A 24,350-nucleotide genomic window follows, 5' to 3' on the forward strand; every position below is an offset into this window, starting at 1 on the left:
AATTTCAAGTCTGGTGGAATAAGGTATTCTTTTGTGAGCAGAAGAGTGGAGAACTCTTCTTGTGAAATATTTTTGGACTCTCTCAACTGTACTGATATCTGATATGCAGTGCTGGTTCCAGAAAGGTGAGCTGTATTAAAGAATTGGTCTAGCAAATGTTTTGTATGCTCTGGTTAGTAGATTAATATTGCCAGAGAAGAAGCTATGCAAGGTTAAATTACTAACTCTTAGTGTCTTTTTGGCAGTCTGACTGGATGGTGAGGAAAGAGTATAAATCCTCCCATTCCCCACTATCCAGTCAGAGCTGAAAAAGCTTCTCGAATGAGAAGCAAAACATATTCAAAGGAAAGTCAGAAAGCCCAATTGCCTTTTGAAAAAGCACCTGTGGGACAAGTAGTGGTATCTTTCCCCTCCACTCGAAACAGAATATCCTACGAAAATAGACTAACAATCCTGGGCCTAGAAAGCCTAGAACTACGGCGCCTAAAACACGATTTGAGTATTGCCCACAGGATCATATGCTGCAACGTTCTACCGGTCAATGACTACTTCAGCTTCAACCGCAACAACACAAGAGCACGCAACAGATTCAAACTTAATACGAACCGCTCCAAACTTGACTGTAAAAAATATGATTTCAACAATCGAGTTATCGAAGCGTGGAACTCATTGCCGGACTCAATTGTGTCAACCCCTAACCCCCAACATTTCTCCCTTAGACTCTCCACGATTGAGGCTCCTCTCCAGGTTCCTAAGAGGCCAGTAAGGGGCGTACATAAGTGCACTGGTGTGCCTTTCGTCCCCTGTCCAATTGTCTTTCCTTTCTCTCACTTATCATATAAAGGTGCTTTTCCAAAAAGCAACAGACTTTTTTGAAAATATTTCCCTTGAAAATATTTCGCTTCTCATCCAAAATGCTTCTCCAGTTCTTGGATGAGAAGTGAAACATTTTCAAGAAAAGAAAACCAAAAATGTCCTGTTGCCTTTGAGACAACCATGACCTGGATGATTGAGACTCTCCATAGCCGTTAGTCATTGGTGTGTTTACTTCTCAAGAGGTAATCCTTTGGCCCAGCCATTCTGGACAACTTATGACCCATCTCAAGATATCCCCTTGGGAGGATGGTGACAAAGAGCTATGGTGCCACCGTTGTTAGAGTGCAGTATTACAGGCTACTTCTGCTGATTGCCGGCTGCCAGCATTTGCCAGAACATTGCAATGCAAGCTCTGCCATCTTTTGAACATGTGTGTACAAAATCCATGAATTTAGCAAAGGGTTGGGCGCACTGCCTTCCTTCAGATTAGATGCTTTCTCCTTTCTTACCCTACCGGTCACATAGATCCCGCCACAAATTGGATTAGAAAAATATATACAACTATACTGGTTGTTCTTTTTTTAAATAATACATTTTTTATTAATTTTTTTATAATAATAACACACACATACTACATAAAACACAGTGCACGGTGATGAGTGCTTCCTTCACCCAACAATATTCAAACCCCAAAATGAGGGTGTACCTTATTTACAGCATTTTAAACCAAGAACATTATAATGTTTACATGTTATAGAGTGAATAAATTGGAATCACTCTATATACTTGTTGTTCTTATGAATGACCAGCAAGGTGGGCTGGATAAAGGAACTACAATACTTCTTGTGCTGCTGGTTCTCTCAGCAACATAGAAATTTGGAAATTCTGAAATGACAAGGTCTCGAATCCCAGTCTGTACAATTTCATATGCTGAATACTGAAATAACTGAAGAAGGAGAGGGGTCAAAACAATGGAAACTGCAGTTTAATGTTTCCAAAGGTAAAATAATGCACTTGGGGAAAAGGAATCCTCAGTCTGAGTATTGCATTGGCAGTTCTGTGTTAGCAAAAACTTCAGAAGAAACTTTAAGGGTATTGATTTCTGACAGCCTCAAAATGGGTGAACAGTGCGGTCAGGCAGTAGGGAAAGCAAGTAGAATGTTTGGCTGCATAGTTAGAGATATAACAAGCAGGAAGAGGGAGATTGTGATCCCACTGTATAGAGCGCTGGTGAGACCACATTTGGAATAATGTCTTCAGTCCTGGAGACCTCACTTACAAAAAGATATTGATAAAATTGAACGGGTCCAAAGAGGGGCTACAAAAATGGTGGAAGATCTTAAGCATACAACCTATCAGGAAAGACTTAATGAACTCAATCTGTATAGTCTGGAGGACAGAAGGGAAAGGGGGGACATGATTGAAAAATTTAAATATGTTAATGGGTTAAATAAGGTTCAGGAGGGAAGTGTTTTTCATAGGAAAGTGAACACAAGAATAAGGGGGCACAATCTGAGGTTAGTTGGGGGAAAGATCAGAAGCAATGTGAGAAAATATTATTTTACTGAAAGTAGTAGATGCTTGGAACAAACTTCCAGCAGACGTGGTTGGTAAATCCACAGTAAATGAATTTAAACATGCCTGGGATAAATGTATATCCATCCTAAAATAAAATACAGCAAATAGTATAAGGTCAGAGTAGATGGACCATGAGGTCTTTTTCTGCCGTCAATCTTCTATGTTTCTAGGGGAGGATTAATTTGCTGAGGCAGGGAATATAACCGCAAAGTACTCAATCCTGCTTACTGTTGATTTATTATTCTTTTCAGTTATTCTTTGCCCCAGAGTTACATCATTGGAAAATGGTTTCCATGAACCCCCGCAGAGATTTTACAATATAAACGATAGTGTCACATTTACCTGCTACGGAGGCTACAGCATGAAGGGGTCTGAAGTCCGAACCTGCCTTCCCAATGGGAAATGGAGTGGACAAATAACCGTTTGCGATGATGGAAGTGAGTGTGAAATCTAATTACATGCAAGTCATATCACCGTTCTCCCTTCAGACTTCCTTTTCTTTTCTGTCTTCGAAAACACAACATCAGGTTTTAGTCTTGTAGCATCAAGACTCAGCTATCAACGGACACAGCTGCCATCAGCCAATAAAGACTATCAGCCACCAATGCTGATGCCTCATTTCCACCCAGGACATAAATCCCAGCTGTGAAATCTACTTACCTTCCCTACTGGTTCCCCATCAGGCATACTTTTTCTCTCTCTGAGCATGCACAGAAGGCTTTGTGCATGGAAAGTGTAAAAAAAACCAAGGAAATGGTGATGTCCATAATAAGTCGGAAGAAGACCCCTTCGGAAACAGGCAATAGTGAGAACTGGTTTATTGAAATCGGTCGGCAGAACTCAGCCACAACTAACTTGACAGCTATTTATACAGGAACTTTGCTGACAGAAACACCAATCATGTAACTGTATTATGCCCACCCAAACAGGGCTTCCCCAACAACAGCCAATGGCTGCAGGGAAGGTTTTACCCAATCAGATCGGCTGTGGATACATAACACTCCTTCCCCTTACGTTAGCACAAAAAGTAATCCTGAAGATACCCTGGTGGCCGCCGATCCCTGTCTGAACGACAGAGAGGGGCCAGTAATAAGTCGGAAGAAGACCCCTTCGGAAACAGGCAATAGTGAGAACTGGTTTATTGAAATCGGTCGGCAGAACTCAGCCACAACTAACTTGACAGCTATTTATACAGGAACTTTGCTGACAGAAACACCAATCATGTAACTGTATTATGCCCGCCCAAACAGGGCTTCCCCAACAACAGCCAATGGCTGCAGGGAAGGTTTTACCCAATCAGATCGGCTGTGGATACATAACAGTCCAGGAAAGTGGGAGGAGCCTCGTGCTATTGCCGCCATCAGTTCTCCAAACCAGTGGCAGCAGCCGCTACCAGTATGCCTGAACTGGGGCATACTGGTAGCATTTTACCACTGGTCAGTTTCCTTGAAACTAGCAAGCTCCTGTGCAGGAGTATGTGATATTCCTATAGAAAAACCTGGTTGTATTCAGTGTGGAAATGAGGCATCAACATTTCATTTACCATATTTTTCAGAGTATAAGACACACCGGAGTTAAAAAAACGCACCTTAGTTTTTGGGGAGGAAAATAGGGGAAAGAATCTGCTTACTAGGTATTCATCTGGCTAGCATCCTTTGTCTGGTCAGGTTCCTCACATTATTTTAACCCCTGGTTAGGGCTTTAAAAAATCTTTATTCGGAGAGAGTAACAATGAAAGAGCTTGCAAGCCAGTAAGAGCTGGGAACATCATTAGCTCTTGAAAAGAAACATTCGGAGCAAGTAGAGCATTGGAAAAACCCTGCAAGGACTTAAGGCTTGGAAAACATTCTTTTTAGAGAGTAACAATGAAAGAGCTTGCAAGGTGGTGAGAGCTGGGAATATTGTTTGCACCTGGTTAGGGCTGGAAAGAAACATTTGGAGCAAGTAAAGCAATGGGGAAAACCCCTATAAAGACAGGGTTTGGAAAACATTCTTTGCAGAGAGATAAAATGAAGGACCCTGCAAGGTAAAAACTGGGAAGATTGTTAGCAGCTAGTTAGGACTGAAAAAAAGCTACATTCATATATAAAACGCACCCAAATTATCAGCCTCTTTTAGGGAGGAAAAAGGTGTGTCTTTTATTTATTTGTAGTCATCCAGTCCAAGCAAGAAGCAGTGAAATATAATTTCAGACTTGGTAAAGCCAAATTCTCTTTCCTTTGCATCTTGTAATATTTTATATGCAACTTGTGTTTTTTTTCCTTTGCCATATAAATTTAGATAATTTTTATGCCATTGTTTAAATAGACCATCAATTATCAAACTGGGTGTTGTCTGAGACAAAAACATCATTTTTGGCAAAACATTAATTTTTATAACAGACGTTCTCCCCAACAATGACAATTTTAATTTCTCCCATTTTAACAAACCCTTCTTAATTTCATTCCATGTCTAAACATAATTATTATGAAATAGCATACTATTCATATTGTCAGAATAATGCCCAAATATTTTACTACTTCCTCAATCTTAAACCAAGTGTTCTGCATGAGTTTTATTTGCTTTTCTAAATTCATATTTTTGTTGACATCTTTGTATTCTGATTATTAATCTTATAACCTGCTAGCACACCAAGTCCTTTTATTTTCCCATTAATGTTTCTATTCCCTTGAATGGATCTTCCAAATCATTGCAAATCATTGCAAATGCCACAATTAGAGGCTTCTTTTTTAAACTTAACTCTCTAATTCTCTCCTTGTTGTTTGTCTCTATTCATTACCTAAAGAACTAACAGGAATAAGGGTAGACACGGCCAACATCTGTCTTTTCATTTTTTGAACACCACCTCTTGTTGCTTTAATTCTTAGCTTTTTTTCTTCTGGCAAAGATTTTTTATTATTTTTTCACTCCAATCAAAAATGTAAAATAATATTCCATCAACCTTAGAATACATTACAATGAATACATTTTTAAAATTTGGTATACATAATCCATCTAATGCCTTTACATTTGACATCTGGAAAAGAATATTAATTACTGAAATTTCTTATATGCCTTTAAAAAGCTGTTACTAATACAGTTTTTAAGTTGTTTGTTTTCTAATTACATCTAATCATCTAGGCCGTAGTGTTTAAATCTCCTCCATATATCCTAAATATCAATTTCATGTATATTTCTTACCATTACTTTTATTACAATTGCCCTTTAAAAACAAAAAGAAAGAAACCAAAATTCCCAATCGTGTCATCTAAATCCTAAATATTATCTAACTGTTACAGAGATCAAAAGTATATCAATTCGCCAGGAGGAGGAAAATCCAAATAATTTGTCACATAAGTCCGAATTAACCCAATTAATAATTTTAATAAGTAAATAAAGAATAATGAAATTAAGAAGAAGAAGAAAAGAAGAGGAAAAAAAGAGAAAGAAAAAAGAATAACAAAATAAAAGAAAGAGAAGGAAAAAGAAACAGACCTTCTTTCCCCCTTTCTTTCATATATCTCTTTTAACTATAAATCCAATTAAATCTCATACTACATTTATCACTGTGAACCCAGCATTTTTGAGGACTGAAAGTTATTTCATGTATGCATGATATATTTGTTGCTAAATGTATATACTTCAAAATGACTATTTAATTCATGGTGTCCTCTCTTCTCCTACCTAGCTGGCCATTGCTCTAACCCAGGGGTTCCAATTGGCGGTCGAAAAGAAGGAAACCAATATCGGATAGAATATCGGGTGCGCTACACTTGTGACCCTGGTCTCGTCCTTTTCGGATCCAGTGAACGGATTTGCCAAGAATCGGGAAGCTGGAGTGGATCAGAACCAGAGTGTCGACGTGAGCAGAAGGGAAAGAATGTCTGGTGGGATGAATATGGGGGTTAAATCGGGGTGGGTTTTGACTTTCTATGCTGCCGGTTCACTTCTTCATATGCCATGCGGGCATACACACGCACCCAAGTGCAGTGCTAAAAACTCCAGTTCTGCACATGCGCAGAAGCAAAACCCAGCAAAAAAACCACCACCAACAAAAAACCAAGATGGCGGCACCATAGGCTGGTTTTCCAGTTGGCCATTGCTGCCAGTTTGGGGAGCAGGGGGAAATTCCCACTACCAGTTTTATAGAACTGGGCTGAACCGGCAGGAGCCCACCTCTGGGTTAAATATGTGAATCCTGGAGCTGTGAGAAGAATTCTTGATTACAAAAATTATTGTATAGGAATACCACATGGTTTGGTCTGGTTGTTGCATTCAGAGATTATGTCCAGCGGTGGGTTGTTCCCTGTCAGGTCTGGTTCGGCAAACCGGTAGCAGAGTTGGCGGGAGGCTCCATCCACCCCACCCGGGATGCATGCAAGAGAGTGCATGTGTGAACCAGTAGTGATGGGATTTAGAACCCACTACTTCAGATTTAAGCTTCAGATTTAAGCTTCAGATTTAAGGACCAAATCATGGTCAGGTGGACCTGACCTCTCTTCTTTCACTTGCTTTCTCATCTTGTCCCACATCCCATGGTGTTTTTAAAAAGTCCCAAAGGGCTGCGTAGCCGGCTCCCAAGCCAGCTCCCAAGCTCAGCGGGGTAGGACAGGACTCGGTTGGGCGCAACTTTCGCCCCGGAAGGCGTGGCCTCAACAGTAGCAGCTGAGGAAGATGAGTAGGAGCTTCAGCCTGACATTATGACTTTCCTCCTTTTCCCCCAGCGAGTAGGCCGCAAGTAGCTGTCAGGCGAGCGCTGCATTTGCGGTTTCGCTGCTGCTTTAGGGTGCTTTGCTCCTGGACGCAGCCCTGAGTTGTCTCTACATGACTCGGCTGAATAAAAAAAAGTTCGCTCTCCAGGATGGAGCTGCCCGGAGCTTCGCTGCAGAAGGCTTGCCGCCTGCTTGTGGTATTCTGCGCCCTCCACCCCTCGGCTATGCTCTTCTACTACCTGGGGGGGGCGCAGCATGCTCAGTCATCAGGCTCTGAGGGGAAGAGGCTTTACAACAGGGCCCGGTTGAAGCCTGCGTGAGTTTGGGCTCATGCCACCTTCCGTCTGTCTGCCCGCCCCCCCACCCCCCGCAATGGTGCCCCACTTTACCGAGGTTATAATCTGGTCACTTTATCCATATCAACCTTGAATTCCCAGGTCGACAGACAGAACCAGATGTTCAGGGCCTTTTAGAGGAAAGTTTGCTTTGAGGGCTTGGCCATTGCTGAGGGGAGGAAATCCATGCTACAGGTTTTATAGAACTGGTCTGAACCAGCAGGAACCCACCTCTGAAGTTGGGGGTGAATTGTGTCTCCAGGGAAATGATATTCGGTGGGAGGCTAAGGTAAAAAGAAAAAGAAACATCATCCCTCTGTTGCAAGTGAAATAAGACTCTAACATCAAATCACAACTTTTTGTTTATTCCTAATAATATGAAAAAAAAAATTCTTTCACTGCAACAGAGGAAGTCTACGTTTCTCTTTCTTTTTTTCTTATCCTCCCTCCCTTCTCTAACCCCTCTTCCTCCCCACCGTTTTCCTATTTATTTTCATATTTTGTATCTCATTTTATAACCTAATTAAAATGTCAAACCGAAGGAAACGATATCCCATGGAAAACCTCAAATGAATAAATACTGTATCAAGCCTGCTTTGTGTGAAAAAAAACAACAAGCAGTCATCAAGGAAATGGGAGAAAAGTATCACAAAGAATAATAATAATGTGCTTTTTACTTAAAACATATAAATGGGCCCTTAAGTGCTATATAGAAATATTAATTACATTTGCAAAGACCAGTGAAGGGCTGCAAAAAATTTTACTACCACACTGTGGGTATGGCTTATTTTGTGGGTGTGGCTTGCCAGCTATGTGACCAGGTGGGAGTGGCTTGACGATCATGTGACTGGGGTGGCCAACTTGATGTCACTCACGTCAAGGGTTTGGGTTAGGGTTAAGGTGCCTGGCCTCTCCTCGCCTCAAAGAGGTACAATTTACTATTTATTATTATTGAACATCCAAAATATACTATTTAATTCTATGTATATATGTCATATGTGTACATACATATTACACACAGGCTCACAAAAATATACATTATCTACTATATAAACTGTGTGTATGTAAACACAAACACGCATGCACAGCTCTTCTAAAATTATACATATTCAACCTCATTTACTGCAATAAGAAAACAATACCCAGAGCCCAGAAGGGAAAAAAAGGAAAAAAATCAATTTTTTTCTACCTGTTCTCCATACCTGACCGTACCCATAGGAGTCGATCACTGGAAGTAACATATAGTGATGCTAAAATGGACCAAACAGATAGCATTAGAACAGAGGTGTCAAACTCATGTCCTCACGTGGTCATCGTGATGAATTGTGACCCTAACCGTTTGTTAAACCGGGGGTGGGCATGGCTGCCACATGATGCTTCTGGCCCACAGAACACAAGTTTGACTCCCCTGGACTGGAGAGTCTTCTATGTTTATCCCAAAGGATCCCAGAGCAGCAAAATGTGCAATTTTCCTTCTTAATATTTCAACATAAAAATTAATTCTATTTATTTTGGGGGGGGGGCATTCTCTTTCATAATATGTTACTAATTGAGCCTCCTCTTGTTCCTTCCCAGAGCCATATAGTTTTGACACCCCAGAAGAAGTTGCCAACAATTTCATTTCATCTTTGACGGAAACTGCTGAAGCCTCAGATGCCGATAGAAATGTCTGTAAGTCTTTGGAAAACGGAACAGACGCCTCCAGGAATATCAACCCTATTGCACACTTTAGAGTCATCGGCAAATAGATAAACCTTCCCTACCAAAACTTCCCCTAATAATTTCCTAATAATATATGTTCTGTCGGGCTCTCTGGTAGAATCCTCCCAAAAATTCATGGGTACAAATTTCAGACACACACACGTTTGAAAATTCAAAACAATGTTCTTTATAATGAAAACTCACTTAAACCAAGCCCTCTTTTGGTATAGCAAAGAGCACTTGTCTCCAAACAAACTGGTAATTTGTACAAGTCCCTTATCAGTTCTGTGATACTTAGCTTGCAGCTGTGAGGCAATTCACAGTCCTTCTTTCACAAAGTGAAACACACTTTGCCCTGGTTTAGTTTCAAAGCGGGGGAAAATCAGCACACAAAAGGTCAAAGTCAGTAAAGCAGTCACGAAACACAACGATCAGATAATCCTCCACAATTGCCAAACCCGCAGGCTGCTATTTATAGCAGCCTCACTAATTACCACAGCCCCACCCAACCACAGGTGGCCTCATTTTCTTTGATAATACTCTCTCAGTTGTTGCTGCCTATGCATCGCTTTCCGCATGCGTAGCTGTATCATTAACTCTTGTTCTGAATCCAAGGAGGAGCTAGATAATTGATCTCCTTCTGAGCTGTCTGCCACACTCTCCTCCTCCTCCCTGTCACTCATGTCTTCTTGGTCAGAGGAGCCTTCATCAGCAGATTCCACCGGGGGCAAAACAGGCCTGCAGCATGTGGATGTCTCCCCCACATCCACAGTCCTTGGGGCAGGAGCTGGGCCAGAGCTAACCACAACAATATATATAATAGTTTCCTAATAATTTCATTATTTTATGGTTGGGGGTCATCATAACATGAGGAACTGTATTAAAGGGTCACAGCATTAGGAAGATTGAGAACCACTGGATTAGATGAACGGCAATGTCCCTTCCAACTCTGTTAATCTGTTATACAAGATAGCTAAACTTCATTTATTAAAAACAAACAAAAAATGTGGCTTTATAGCAACTATTCCAGTCGATTGATTTATTGAGTAAGCAAATGAGTGATCATGTGCTATCGGGTTGCAATTCCTTCATTCCCTAGAAAGAATGTCCAATGTATCAAAACTACACATAATTGGGAAAACAATATATGAATATTTGTTCTTTTTTTCCTGCAGCCTCTACACAGAAACGAAGGATTGTCATTAAGGCAGGAGGCACAATGAACATCTACTTTGTCCTTGATGCCTCCAAAAGTATTAAAAAAGATGATTTTGAAGATACGCAGAATGTTACAATAAAGTTGATTGAGAAGGTATGGAAGAATCAGATCATTTCTTTGCTCAGTCCTATACTAAGAAGGGGCCCGGTACTAGTTATAAAACAGGGTTTATCAAACTTCACCTCTTTGGGCATATATGAACTTTAAGAGGAAGAATTCCTCAGCAAGCATGATGGAATTATAAGCCAGAAGCAAACCACTTTTAAGATCAAGGGAATATTGGAAATGTGGAGAGCCAATGAGAAATGGCTGTCGTGGTGAGCCTGGCCTAAGATTTTGTGCACTGAAGTATTTAAGCCATTAGATTAGATTAGATTAGATTAGATTAGATTAGATTAGATTAGATTTATTGGATTTATATGCCGCCCCTCTTAGCAGACTCAGGGCGGCTCACAACAATAGTAAAAAATAGTACATAGTGACAAATCCAATGCCCACCAATCCAATTACAATTTTAAGTTGAGAAATTCATAAAACAATCCCAATATATATAAAAAACAAGCACACAATCAATCAGACAGCAAACAACATGGCCAAGGGGGAGATGTTTTAGTTCCCCCATGCCTGACGGCAGAGGTGGGTTTTAAGAAGTTTACGAAAGGCAAGGAGGGTGGGGGCAATCCTAATCTCAGGGGGGAGCTGGTTCCAGAGGGTCGGAGCCACCACAGAGAAGGCTCTTCTCCTGGGTCCCGCCAGACGACATTGTTTAGTCGATGGGACCCGAAGAAGACCGACTCTGTGGGACCTAACCGGTCGCTGGGATTCATGTGGCAGAATGCGGTTCCAAAGATATTCTGGTCCGGTGCCATGAAGGGCTTTATAGGTCATAACCAACACTTTGAATTGTGACCGGAAATTGATCGGCAGCCAATGCAGACTGCAGAGTGATGGTGAAACATGGGCATACCTAGGTAGGCCCATGACTGCTCTCGCAGCTGCATTCTGCACGATCTGAAGTTTCCGAACACTTTTCAAAGGTAGCCCCATGTTGAGAGCGTTACAGTAGTCGAGCCTCGAGGTGATGAGGGCATGAGTGACTGTGAGCAATGACTCCCGGTCCAAATAGGGCCGCAACTGGCGCACCAGGCGAACCTGGGCAAACGCCCCCCTTGCCACAGCTAAAAGGTGTTTCTCTAATGTGAGCTGTGGATCGAGGAGGATGCCCAAGTTGCGGACCCCTTCTGAGGGGGTCAATAATTCCCCCCCCCCAGGATAATGGACGGACAGATAGAATTGTCCTTGGGAGGCAAGACCCACAGCCACTCCGTCTTGTCTGGGTTGAGTTTGAGTTTGTTGACACCCATCCAGGCCCCAACAGCCTCCAGGCACCGGCACATCACTTCCACTGCTTCGTTGACTGGACATGGGGTGGAGATGTATAACTGGGCATTCCCATACTGCCCTTGGGACTGAGTGTTAATGAACCTAGTTGAAAAAAGTGGTACATGTCTTGCTTCTTTTTGTCCCCTGGTTTCCCTTTGCAGATCTCCAACTATGACGTCTCCCCCAATTACGCCATCATCACTTTTGCCACGCATAGCAAAGAGGTTTTGAGCACAATTGATCCAAGGAGCACTGATGCAGCCTCGGTGATTGAGCTAATAAAAAATGCCCAAGTTTCTGGTGAGCTATCTTTGCCCAGGAGATAGGTCTGTCTGGCTAGAAGAACATTTTGCTCACTCACAACCTGTTTCATTTTATAATTCGAACCAGAAGTCTTTTTTATACTTGGAATAAATAAGTTTACACACTTGTGTAAGTGCGTAACAAGCTCTAACATTCTCCATTCTATTCCAAGCAACATCTACATCTTTTTACTATACCACTCGTATAGTATCCAGAATATTGTTGCCCGCATTCTATCAACTAGGAACTATTAATATACAGTGTTCCCTCGATTTTTGCGGGTTCGAACTTCGCGAAAAGCCTATACCACGGTTTTTCAAAAATATTAATTAGAAAATTGCGGTTTTTCCCCCTATACCACGGTTTTCCTGCCCGATGACGTCATATGTCATTGCCAAACTTTCGTCTGCCTTTAATAAATATTTTTTCATAAACTTTAATAAATAAACATGGTGAGTAATAATCTAAATGGTTGCTAAGGGAATGGGAAATTGTAATTTAGGGGTTTAAAGTGTTAAGGGAAGGCTTGTGACACTGTTCATAGCCAAAAATAGTGTATTTACTTCTGCATCTCTACTTCGCGGAAATTCGACTTTCGCGGGCGGTCTCGGAACGCATCCCCTGCGAAAATCGAGGGAAAACTGTACATTCAAAATGCTTAAGGAATTCTTGAGACTGAGAAACATTCAATATTAAAGAACAATATGTCAGGCCCAAAGCCATCATGTGGAGTTAGAGGCTTTGGCCTGCCACAGTAACACAGCATAAGGGAATTGGGAGGGGTAGAAGAGAGGTTATAGCCACAACAAATTCCTTTCCTCAGTTGTCAAGGTCATCATTTGTTCTGTGTCAACTATACGAAAGAGGAAGTCGGTGAATCCCTGCACCGGACTGGTCCACGCGATTGCATTGTGGGTGTGGGGATGTGAGATGAACTTTAACCTGGGGAGAGTACTGGAAACTAGTATCAGAATGGCCGAAACATAATCCAACATGGCTCTGCTAATAAATCAAACCTTTTGCCTGAAAAGTGGAGTGAATTCGGATTTATTTTTCAGATGCTATTTGGGGCGTTGACACAATAGCTGTTGAGGTCTTTCTGAAGGGAGGTCTGAACATCAGTTAGGTCAGTGATGGCAAACCTATGGTGGCACGTGGAACCATATCTGCTGGCACGCATGCTGTTGCCCTAGTTTAGCTCCAAGTGCACGTGTGTGCCAGCCAGCTAATTTTTGGATCGCACAGAGGCTCTGGGTGTATGTTTTTTTACTTCCAGAGAGCCTCCCGGGGGAGAGAGTGGGGAAGGCCGTTTTTACCCTCCCCCGGCTCCAGGAGCCTGGTGAGGGCAAAACATGAGCCTACTGGGCCCACAGGCCATTTCCAACCTCCAGAGGGCCTCTGGGGGGTGGGGGAAGCTGTTTCTGCCCTCCCCAGGCATTGAATTATGAGTATGGGCACTTGCATATGCACGATAGCGTACATGCAGGCTCATTCGGAACCTAAGGGAAAAAGGTTCTCCATCACTGATTAAGGTTATATGGCTGTTGCAGGTGTAGCCTGAGGAGCAAGTGAGATTTGCTGAAGCTAGCCAACCGCAAATAATTGTGTTCATTTTTCTCCTTTTATTTCTTCTTTTTTTCTTCTTTAGATCATAAGATAAAGTCAGGAACCAATATCAATAAAGCCTTTAAGGCCGTCTATGAAATGATGATTACCCAGGAAGCTGATGAGAGGAGACGTGGGTTAAATCCTCCTCCTATTTCCAATTCCACACGTCATGTGATCATCCTCCTGAGTGATGGTGAGGAAAACAAACACATACACACACACACAAAAAAAAATTTTGCAGCTACTTTTTAATATTTAATAGGGAAGCTACTTAAGTAGTTGTTGGAAAGAACCACAGGTGGTTTTCAGCAGGTTCTGACCAGTTCTGGAGAACTGGTAGTGGAAATTATGAGTTGTTGTTGTTGTTGTTGTTGTTGTTGTTGTTGTTGTTGTTATTATTATTATTATTATTATTATTATTATTATTATTATTATTTAGATTTGTATGCCACCCCTCTCCAAGGACTCGGAGTGGCTCAGTAACCGTCCTCTGGAGTGGGGAGGAAATGGAAATTTTGCAGTATCCATCCCCTGCCACGCCCACCAAGCAATGCCACGCCCACCAAGCCACACCCACATAACCGGCAGTTTAAAAAAATTAATCCCACCACTGGAAAGAAACTTTATGCTATTCATTTAACTAATATAATTCCTTACTCTGCAATTTAAATAAAAGTTAGGGCTCAATTTTTTTTTAATATGTATATTAAGGAAAAGTTTTTTTACATTGTTATCCTTTTTCCTATCATTTTCCAGAATCCAGAACCCACAGGTTCAAACCTGTATGTGTAAATCTCCACCCACATTTTCTAAATAACCTTTTTTATGCAAAACATTACAGTCTAAAAAATTGTACAAAAGCAAAACAAGAGAATTTTAAAATATTAATTAAAAAGAACAAAACCCACAAACAAACATACACATATATCTGTGATCAGAGATAAATGTGGTGGTGATTTGGAATAGATAAAGAAGTCATGGAAAACTTTCTGCAAATTAAATACAATAAAAGATTGTTAACAGATTTTGAAAGTTTAATTTTTTTTCTGTTGCTAGGCCTGTTAACTATTCTTAATATAGTAGATAGCTGACAGGTTATTGCAATTGAAAATAGAGGTAGAATTTTAAAAATCTGGGGTTCAATTTGCAAGAGAGGGGAACTAACATTTCCACTATGTTAACAATCTATTATTATATTTAATTTGCAGAAAGTTTTCCATGACTTCTTTATCTATTCCAAATCACCACCACATTTATCTCTGATCTATCCTGGATGAATATCAAATATCCTGATTTACTCCCTAATAACATATCTTATCAGTTGTTGTCTGATTAAATATAGTAAGTCCGTTCTCCAAAGTTGATCTATCTTTCCAAAAAAGCCCAGTCAAAATTGTTTTATAATTGGATATAATAAATCCATTCCCAATCTCCATCAATCTTCACTCATCAATCCTGCCAACTCTAAATCTGTAAGGTCCATATTTCTTTTAGCCTTCTCCATTTGAACTTATAGATAAAAGCATTATTTAGAACAAAGATACAAAAAAATCAAGTTATACCCCAAAAAGTTTAAATTTAGATTGTCTATTGTTGAAGTCACCCTAGTCCTAAAAGGTCTGTAACTGTCCCTATCCTAATGTACCCTTTTATTTTTATTTGTATACATTTCATGTATTGAATTTATGTTTATACTCATATGTACTATCTAATATGTGTTTGACAAAATAAATAAAATAAATAAAAATAAAAAATCTAGCAACAGCACAAATGCTTAGATCTTGTCACCCAGCCAAACCATAATCACTCAATTTCAATTGCTCCAATCATGGCCGTCTCAGCTAATGGTGACAAAGTCATCTTCCACTGCTGATGGCTCAGAGGCTGGTGGTGGCTCCCTGGGGAGATTGCAAGCCCCCTCATCAACCACTGACTAGTCACTAGTGCCTCTCTTCTTCAACAACCGTAGTGTTGCAATTTTGGCCACACCCCAGTCAGAGTTTTGAAAGGCAACTTGATCACTTCTACCATATAGTAACTCCTACTTTCAACTTTTAGGTCGCCACAACATGGGCGGGGAGCCAGGTCCCGTCCTTGAAAATATTAAGGAATTCCTTAGGATTAAGAAATCTGGCTCCAATTCTCGCAACGAATTCTTAGGTAAGTTCCGACAATCTATGCATCAGGAAAGAAATGGGGAGAAAAATACTTTAAACCATAATTTCACAATGTTTGGCCTCATTTCCCTGTGATAAGACTTTCTGCCAATATTATAGGCCAGTGATGGCGAGCTTTGTTTTCCTTGAGTGCCGAAAGAGTGTGGGGGCACGCTATTGCATGAGTGCCCACACCTATAATTCAATGCCTGGGGAGGGCGAAAACAGCTTTCCCCGCTCTCCTGGAGGCCCTCTGGAGGCCGGAAATAGCCTGTTTCCCAACTTCTAATAGGCCCAGTAGGGTTGTGTTTCTCCCTCTTCATGCTCCAAAGGCTTCCCTGGAGTCAGGGGAGGGTAAAAACGCCCTTCAACATCCCCCCGGAGGCTCTCTGGAAGCCAAAAACGCCCTCCCAGAGCCTCTGTGCAAGCCAAAAATCAGCTGCCAGCACACACATGCATGTTGGAGCTGAGCTAGGGCAACAGCTTATGTGCCAGCAGGTATGGCTCTGCGTGCCACCTGTGGCATTCATACCATAGGTTCACCATCACTATTATAGGCCAACGTCAGAAATTACAGATCCAGTGTTTTAAATTCTGTAAGCATCTGATTAACTTAGTGGCATCTTAACTAGTGCTGGGCGAACCGAACTTGCAAAGTTTGGTTTCGTGCCGAACTTTGCAGTGTTCGGCATGCCGAACCCGAACTTTTTTAAAAGTTCGGGTAAAGTTTGGGTTCAGATTTGGCGTTCGCTCGAACATCGCAAAACGACGATGCCCGGGAGGAGAGTGGGGAATCCCATCGTGGGATTTCCCACCTCCTTTTGCTTTCGGCGCTGCAAGCAAAAGGAAGTGGGAAATCCCACGATGGGATTCCGGGGGCGGGGCTTTGATATCACGGAGACTACTTCCTGGCCGGCTGAAACAGTGAGGAAGGAGTCTCCATGATGTCAAAGCCCCGCCCCCGGAATCCCATCGTGGGATTCCCCACCTACATTTGCTTGCAGCGCCGCTGTGGTATCCTTTTCTGTAAAAATAAAAGGAAGCAAAAGGAGGTGGGGAATTCCCCACCTCCTTGTTTATTTTTACAGAAAAGGACACCGCAGCAGCTTGTTGCTGCTCGGGTTCAGGTTCGGGTTCAGGTTCGGGTTCGGCGAACTCACCCAAACTTCACGGCAAAGTTCGGGTGAGTTCGCGGAACCCGAACTTCGTTGGCTTCGCCCAACACTAATCTTAACCCAAGGGACAATAGAGAGTAATTTTGCATTCCTGGTTGAATATAACACCCAGTGAAATTAGCAAACAAGCTGAAGAGAGTACATTTGCCTTGAGGAAGCATGTACTGTATCTGCCAGGGGGAATGGAACTATTGGGAGAAGAAGGAACAAATAATTGAGTGATTCTGATGATCCTAGAATTGTGCAGGTGTCAGGCAAGAATTGTTGGCTGTGGTGGGTTCCAATTTACCTTGCTGACAGTTGGTTTCCTCCCATGCCAACAGGTGCACCTCATGGGTATGTGAATACATGCACAGTACAAACCTTGTACAATGGTACCTCTACCTAAGAACGCCTCTTCTTAAGAACTTTTCTAGATAAGAATCAGGTGTTCAAGATTTGTTTTTGCCTCTTTTTAAGAACCCTTTTCTACTTAAGAACCCGAGCCTAGAAAAATATCCCAGAAAATTTGAGAGCGGCATGAAGGCCCAGCCAGTTTCTTGCCATTCCCCCTTTAATCCCGGCCATCTCGGGCTTTTCTGGGCTGCCAGAGGAGCCTTTCAGTGGCGCTTAAGGAGGCTTTGGCAGTCCAGAGCGATTGGGGAAACCAAACAGGAGGCCCTGTTTCCTCCCAGGAGATTCCTATAGAGCAGAGGTCCCCAACCTTTTTTGCACCAGGGACCGGCTTTAAGCTAGACCAGTTTTCCATGGCCCGGTGGGGGGGGGGGGCTAGCTGTCAGCGGCGCCGTAAAAGGGGCGATCAAGAGAGGAATGGGTGAATGAATGGACGGAGGGTGGGAAGGAAGGAAGGAAAGAGGGAAGGGACAGGAACAGAAGAAGGGTGCAAAGGAAGCAAGGAAAGGTGTGAAAGGGGAGAGTAAGAGAGGAAGGAGTGAAAGAAGGGAATGAGGGAGGAAAGAAGGGAGGAAGGAAAAGGAAAGCAAGAAATGGAGGGAGGAAAGGAAGGAAGGAAAGAAAGAAAGAAGGGGGGAAGGGACAGGAACAGAGGAAGGAAGCAAGGAAACTTATGAAAGGGGAGAGTAAGGGAAGAAGGTAGGAAGGAGAAAGAAAAGAAGAAATAGAGGAAGGGAAGGTAAAAGAGAGAAAGAAAAAGAGCAAGAAAGAAAGCAAGAAAGAGAAAGAAAGAAAGGCAACTTCAAAGAAAGGCTCACTGAGCATCTCTCACTCTCTCTCTCTTTCTATCCCTCTTTCTTTCTTTCTCTTCCTTTCTCTCTCTCCTCTTCCTTTATCTCCTCTCTCTCTCCCTCTCTCTTTCTCTCCCCCCTCTCTCCCCTTTCCCTCTCTCTTTCTCTCTCTCCCTCTCTTGCTATCTCTCCCCCCTTTCCCTCTCTCTTTCTCTCTCTCCCTCTCTTGCTATCTCTCCCCCCTCTCCCTCTCTCTTTCTCCCTCTCCCTCTCTTTCTCTCTGTCTCCCCCTCTTTCTCTCTCTTCTCACTTTCTCTCTCTTGTTTTCTTTCTGTCTCTTTTGCTTTCTCTCTCTCTCACTCTTTCTTGTTTTCTTTCTCACGCTCTTTCTCTCTCTTGTTCTCTCTCTTGCTATCTCTTTCTCCCCCCCTTTCTCTCACTCTCTCTTTCTCACTTTCTCTCTATCTTGCTGTCTGTTGCTATCACTCACTCTCGTTCTCCGTTCTTCTCAGCGGTGACGCGCGCACGCCCTGCCCGCCTCACCTTTGCGAGAGCACTTTCGCCCCGGGCTCTCAGCAAGGGGGTTTGCAGGAGAGGTGGGGCCGGCGAAGGTGATATTCAATGCCGGGGGCGCACAGGCGGTTGCACGCGCTCCCTATCTCCCTGCTTATATTCAAAATAAGAAAAGCCTTCGCCGGCAAAGGTTTTTCTTATTTTGAATACTCCGAGTGGGCTAGCAGGGAGATAGGGAGCGCGTGCAACCGCCCGTGCGCCCCTGACATTGAAGACCTCCGCTGAGAAAAGCCTTTGCCGGCATTTCCTCTCGGCGTCAAGGAGGCGCAGCGGCGGGCGGAGAGAGGGAAGGGGGGGGCAGTGGCATCCCTCCTGGCCTTGGCGGGCCGCCCGACCCTCCCCACCTCCTGCAAACGCGGCGGGCGGCGGGGGGAGAGCGAGGAGCCGGTTCCGGCGGGCGCGGGGCTTGGCTGGCTGGCGGGGGGAGCGCCGCTGGTGGTGCGGAAAGGCCGAGGGGGCCCTGGCGCCGCGGACCGGCTGAAAACCCCCAACGGCCCGGTGCCGGTCCGCGGACCGGCGGTTGGGGACCTCTGCTATAGAGGACCCATGGAAGCTTCTCCCCATCTTTTCCGGCCCTGTTCCTTCCCAGGAGATTCCTAGAGAGGCCCCATGGAGGCTTCTCCCTGTCTTTTCCGGTTACAGTTTTAGAGGCTCGGGTTTGTAAGTAGAAAATGGTTCTTAAGAAGAGGCAAAAAAATCTTGAATAGTCGGTTCTTATCTAGAAAAGTTCGTAAGTAGAGGTGTTCTTAGGTAGAGGTACCACTGTACTTTATTAAGAATTCACAACTACAAACTATTGTTGCCTTTTTGGGGGCAGGAAAATTAGTCCTTCCTTCCAACCTATGTCTTTATCCATCCTTGCTTGCAGATGTTTATGTCTTTGCTGTTGGAAATGAAATCAACTTGAGGACCTTGAATGCTTTGGCATCAAAGAAAGCTAAGGAGGACCATTTCTTCATATTAAAGAATATTACAGACCTGCAAAAATCCTTTGATGGCATGATTGGTAATTTCAATCTACCTTTTGTTGATTTGTTTGCATGCTTCTGTAAGGCTTGTAAACCTTCTCGGAAAACTATTGTGTTTCGGAACCTTGTGGATTTTACTCCACTAGTTGTTGCTAAGTACAGGGGGCCATACTCATCCCCATTTCAAGGCCATTGAGCTAGTGCTATCAGAAGATATTTCCACGCCATGTGGTTGGCATGACATCATAGAATGCTGTTAACTTCCCACCAAAGTGGTACCTATTTATCTACTCGCATTTACAGGCTTTTGAACCACTAGGTTGCAGGAGCTGGGATGAGGACAGGAACTCACCTAGTTGCATGGAGCTTGGGTCTTGAACCTGAGCTGTCAGCTTTCCAGCCAACTGTGCTGCCTCACTCATTCACGTGTGTTTTATAGATTAAAGTTCCCCAGCAGTTCCCTTTACCCATCCTCAGAACTCTCCCAAACAAAGGCCAGGATTAGTCCACAAGGCCATAGCCAATAGGCCATAAAACAGTAGAAAGTTACCCCAACAAGTAAGTGCACCAAACAAACTTAAAGCTCTCAGGCAAAACTGAAAGTGTGTCCATGAGAGCTCACTCAACAAGAGAGGTTTAGAGTTTCCTTTTTTAAAAAAAATACTTTATTAATTATATACATTTAAAAAAACCGAAAAAAGACAAAACAACAATGCAACGTTTACATAATGTATATACATGTGATTCTGTAAAGGAAAGAATAATAATAATAGTAATACTAAGATGATGATAACATATATACACTCAAAAATAAAGCATTATGCTTTATACATGGATTATTTGGATATCAGAGCTTAACATTTACACCTACTAGATTTTGCAGCTCATTCATTTATAGCAGTATTTTCCCTTTGTTAATTATTACACATACTCTTGTTGACTTTTCCGTTAACATATCCGTTTTTATAAAATTATTTTCATTTTCTCTATGGTATAATAGTGCCTTATACGTAGTAACAATATTTCCTCTTATTGACAATTTAATTTTTCTCTCCAAATTTAATAACTTGAATAACTTTCTCGTTATTCACATTGTTCTTTTATTTTATTTTTGGCAATCCAGATATACCACCTGCCCCACGTTTTGTGGAATTCCTTAATATCTTTGTCCTGTAGTTCATATGTAAGCTTTGTCATTTCTACTACCTCATATATTTTACTTATTAAATTAAACATTGTTGGAACGATTTCCTGTTTCGAGGTTTGCGCATATATAATTCTTGCTGTGGTTGTTATATGTAAAATTAGAGTTTCCAAGTCAAGCAGGAATAATTAATAATAATAATAATAATAATAATAATAATAATAATAATTTATTAGATTTGTATGCCGCCCCTCTCCGAAGACTCGGGCCGGCTCACAACAGTAATAAAAACAGTACAACAATGGAACAAATCTAATAATAAAAAATTATATAAAAAACCCCAACTGTTAAAAACCATACAACACATACATACCAAACATAAAATATAAGAAAGCCTGGGGGAGATGTCTTAGTTCCCCCATGCCTGGCGATATAGGTGGGTCTTGAATAACTTGCGAAAGACAAGGAGGGTGGGGGCTGTTCTAATCTCCAGGGGGGAGTTGATTCCAGAGGGTCGGGGCCACCACAGAGAAGGCTCTTCCCCTGGGGCCCACCAAACGACATTGTTTGGTCGACGGGACCCGGAGAAGGCCAGCTCTGTGGGACCTTATCAGCCACTGCGACTTGTGCAGTAGAAGGCGGTTCCGGAGGTATTCTGGTCCATGAAGCATGAACAAATACAGTCATAACCCAAATACATTGTTCCTAGCAATTCCTCCTTCTGCCTGCCGTGAGAAATAGCTTTCCAATGCATCCCATCATGAAAGGCGGGGCTTTCTCTTTAGAAATCTGGCAGATCTCCTTTGCTCTTGTCTTTTCTCTGTCCTGTGTGCTTTTGGATCCACCATGGAAAGCAGCTCCTCCTCCTCCTCTTCACTTCCCTGGAAACTGTCCCCAGCTGAAGCCTAAATCTCTTTCAGCTGGCAGTTCAGAGTAATTACAGGTAATTAACCCAGTTCCTGACATGCCAGAAATGAGCTTGTCCTCCTTCCAGCCGACCTCTGACAACGAGTCAGAGGAGCTGTCCAAGGTAGACGTCACACCGACAAACCCAGCATTTTAACTACTGAGCCTCCCTGCTTAAGGACCCACCTTTCCAGAATTTACCTCATTTCCATTTTTCTGTGGGGTGTGACTTCCCATAGCTACCTAATCTTCCCATTTACGCTTCTTATCCATTTCAAGGAATTTTTGAGTCATAGTTCCTTGCCTAGCCTCCAAGTCATTAGGGTTTCAGCTTGTAGAAAACTCCAAGGTCTGAGAAAAGTGCCTTTCTCTTTCCAGATGAGAGTGAAGTTTTGTCTATGTGTGGCTTGGCAAAAGAACACAAGGTAGAAGATCAAATGATGAATCCCTGGAATATCAAGATCACCATCAGGGTAAGAACAGAACTGAGCTCAGGGAAGAACACTTTCTTTAGTTACACAGTGATGGGATGGGTTGCTACCAGAACGGTAAGATGCTAAGTTCCGGTAGTGATTTTGGAGATGCGTGTGCAGCTGCACACTCCCGACACGTGCGCATCAAACAAAATCTTGTGTGAAGACACTCACACGAATGAGATTTCAGCGATTTTATTGGCGAAAATCACCAAAATCTCACTCGCACGCGCTCCTCATGAAAGATTTCACTTGCTTCGCATGTCCAGCAGCCAAATGTCACACCAATGGGTGTGCTTACACCCACCGGATGCGCACGTGCCCACGCCGACCTTAGACAGCGCACCAGTAGCACCGAAGACAGCAGGACTTCTCTGGTTACACAGGTGGTCCTCAAAGTTACAACAGCACTGAAAAAGTGACTTATGGCCATTCTTCATTCTTATGACTATTGCAACATCGCTACTGCCATGGGATCTAAATTTGGACATTTGGCAACTGACTGTCGCAGTTTCCCACAGGGTCATACAATCCCGACAAGCAACCTCAATGGGGAAGCCACATTCACCTCATAAATGTGAGTGAGTTGCCAAGTGTCTGAATTTTGCTCTTGTGACCATGCAACGGTAAATGTTGTGGAAAATGGGCATAAACAACCTTTTTCAGTAGCGTTGTAACTTTGAATGGTCATGAAATAAACTGCTGTAAGTCAAGGACTATTCTTTTTTTCTCCAAGATTATTGTTGTTGTTGTTGTTGTTGTTATTTTTTTATTTTATTTTTATTTTTTATTTATTTATTTTTATTTTTATTTTTTTTTATTTATTTGTATGCATCCCTTCTCTGAAAACTCGGGGCGTCTCACGGAATAAATATAGAAACAAAGCGTACAAAACAAATCTAATACATTAAAAAACTACAGCTAAAAACCCTATAAATTACTCAATCAGACAATCCAATCACACCGTGCATCACATTTATTGGGCACGGGGGCTTGATCTAATTGCCCCAGGCCTGGCAACATAGGTGAGTCTTAAGACTCTTGTGGAAGGTGAGGAGGGTGGGGGCAGTACGAATCATTGGGGGGAGCTGATTCCAAAGGGCTGGGCCCCCCACAGATAAGGCTCTTTCCCTAGGCCCTGACAAACGACATTGTCTGGTTGACAGGACCTGGAGAAAGCCAATTCTGTGGGACCTAAGTGGCCACTGGGATTTATGTGGCAGAAGGCGGTCCCGTAAGTAATCTGGTCCAATGCCATGTAGGGCTTTGTATGTGTTATATATGTTATAAGATGTTATACCCTTTCCTCATCTGGTTTTCCTTCTTATTGTGGTGAGCCGCTCTTGAGTCCTATGGGATTGGGCAGCATATAAGTTAAATAAATAAATAAGTAAGTAAGTAAGTAAGTAAGTGGTGTCAAGCTGGCCACACCCACCCAGTTGCCCCCCCCCCTCCCAAGGTCAAACACAGCCCTGATGTGGCCTTCAATAAAATTGAGTTTGACACCCTTGTCTTAGTAATAAATAAACAAACAAACAAACAAACAAATAAATAAATAAATAAATAAATAATACTTGCAGACAATATAATCAATGTACAATAGAGAGGCATGGTGTTTTTTTTCCTTGATGTTGATATTATTTTATTGGAGAAGCAAATTCAGTAGCACCCACTAGCCGGTGACTTACCAATCACCAGGGATCATTGTGATACAGAGAGAGAAAGGAATTTATTTTACCGTCTCTCTTTGTCTGTAATTGTGCATGCTTTTGGTCTAAGACAGGGGTAGGCAGAGTTGGCTCTTCTCTGACTTGTGGACTTCAAATCTCAGAATTCATGAGGCAATCATGCTAGCAAGTCCACATGTCATAGAAGAGCCAACTTTGCCTACCCCTGGTCTAAGACAAGGGTGTCAAACTCAATTTTATTGAAGGCCACATCAGGGCTGTGTTTGACCTCAGGGGGGGGGGGGGAACTGGGTGGGTGTGGCCAGCTTGACACCACTCCTCAAATTGCTGGTATGTTTCCTATTCACATTGGGTAGACTGGGCCGAAACCACGTTGGCCTATTTCTCATTCACATTGGATAGGCCTGGCCAAAGCAGGGTGGGTAGACTGGGCCAAAGCAAGGCGGGCT

At 42.6% G+C, this 24,350-nt stretch overlaps 1 protein-coding gene across 1 annotated transcript in view; it reads left to right on the top strand.

The window, feature by feature from the left end:
* Positions 1-24,350, top strand: part of LOC139160108 (complement factor B-like) — a 51,269-nt gene that overhangs the window by 12,257 nt on the left and 14,662 nt on the right. Inside the window, exons 3-11 of the mRNA XM_070737645.1 lie at positions 2,646-2,831; positions 6,062-6,235; positions 8,996-9,091; positions 10,297-10,433; positions 11,885-12,023; positions 13,675-13,827; positions 15,693-15,794; positions 19,591-19,728; positions 22,119-22,213. Of these exons, the coding sequence (XP_070593746.1) occupies positions 2,646-2,831; positions 6,062-6,235; positions 8,996-9,091; positions 10,297-10,433; positions 11,885-12,023; positions 13,675-13,827; positions 15,693-15,794; positions 19,591-19,728; positions 22,119-22,213 (1,220 nt within the window). The remainder of the gene's footprint in view (positions 1-2,645; positions 2,832-6,061; positions 6,236-8,995; positions 9,092-10,296; positions 10,434-11,884; positions 12,024-13,674; positions 13,828-15,692; positions 15,795-19,590; positions 19,729-22,118; positions 22,214-24,350) is intronic.

Source organism: Erythrolamprus reginae, chromosome 2 (genome assembly GCF_031021105.1).
Source record: "Erythrolamprus reginae isolate rEryReg1 chromosome 2, rEryReg1.hap1, whole genome shotgun sequence".
NCBI lineage: Eukaryota > Metazoa > Chordata > Lepidosauria > Squamata > Dipsadidae > Erythrolamprus > Erythrolamprus reginae.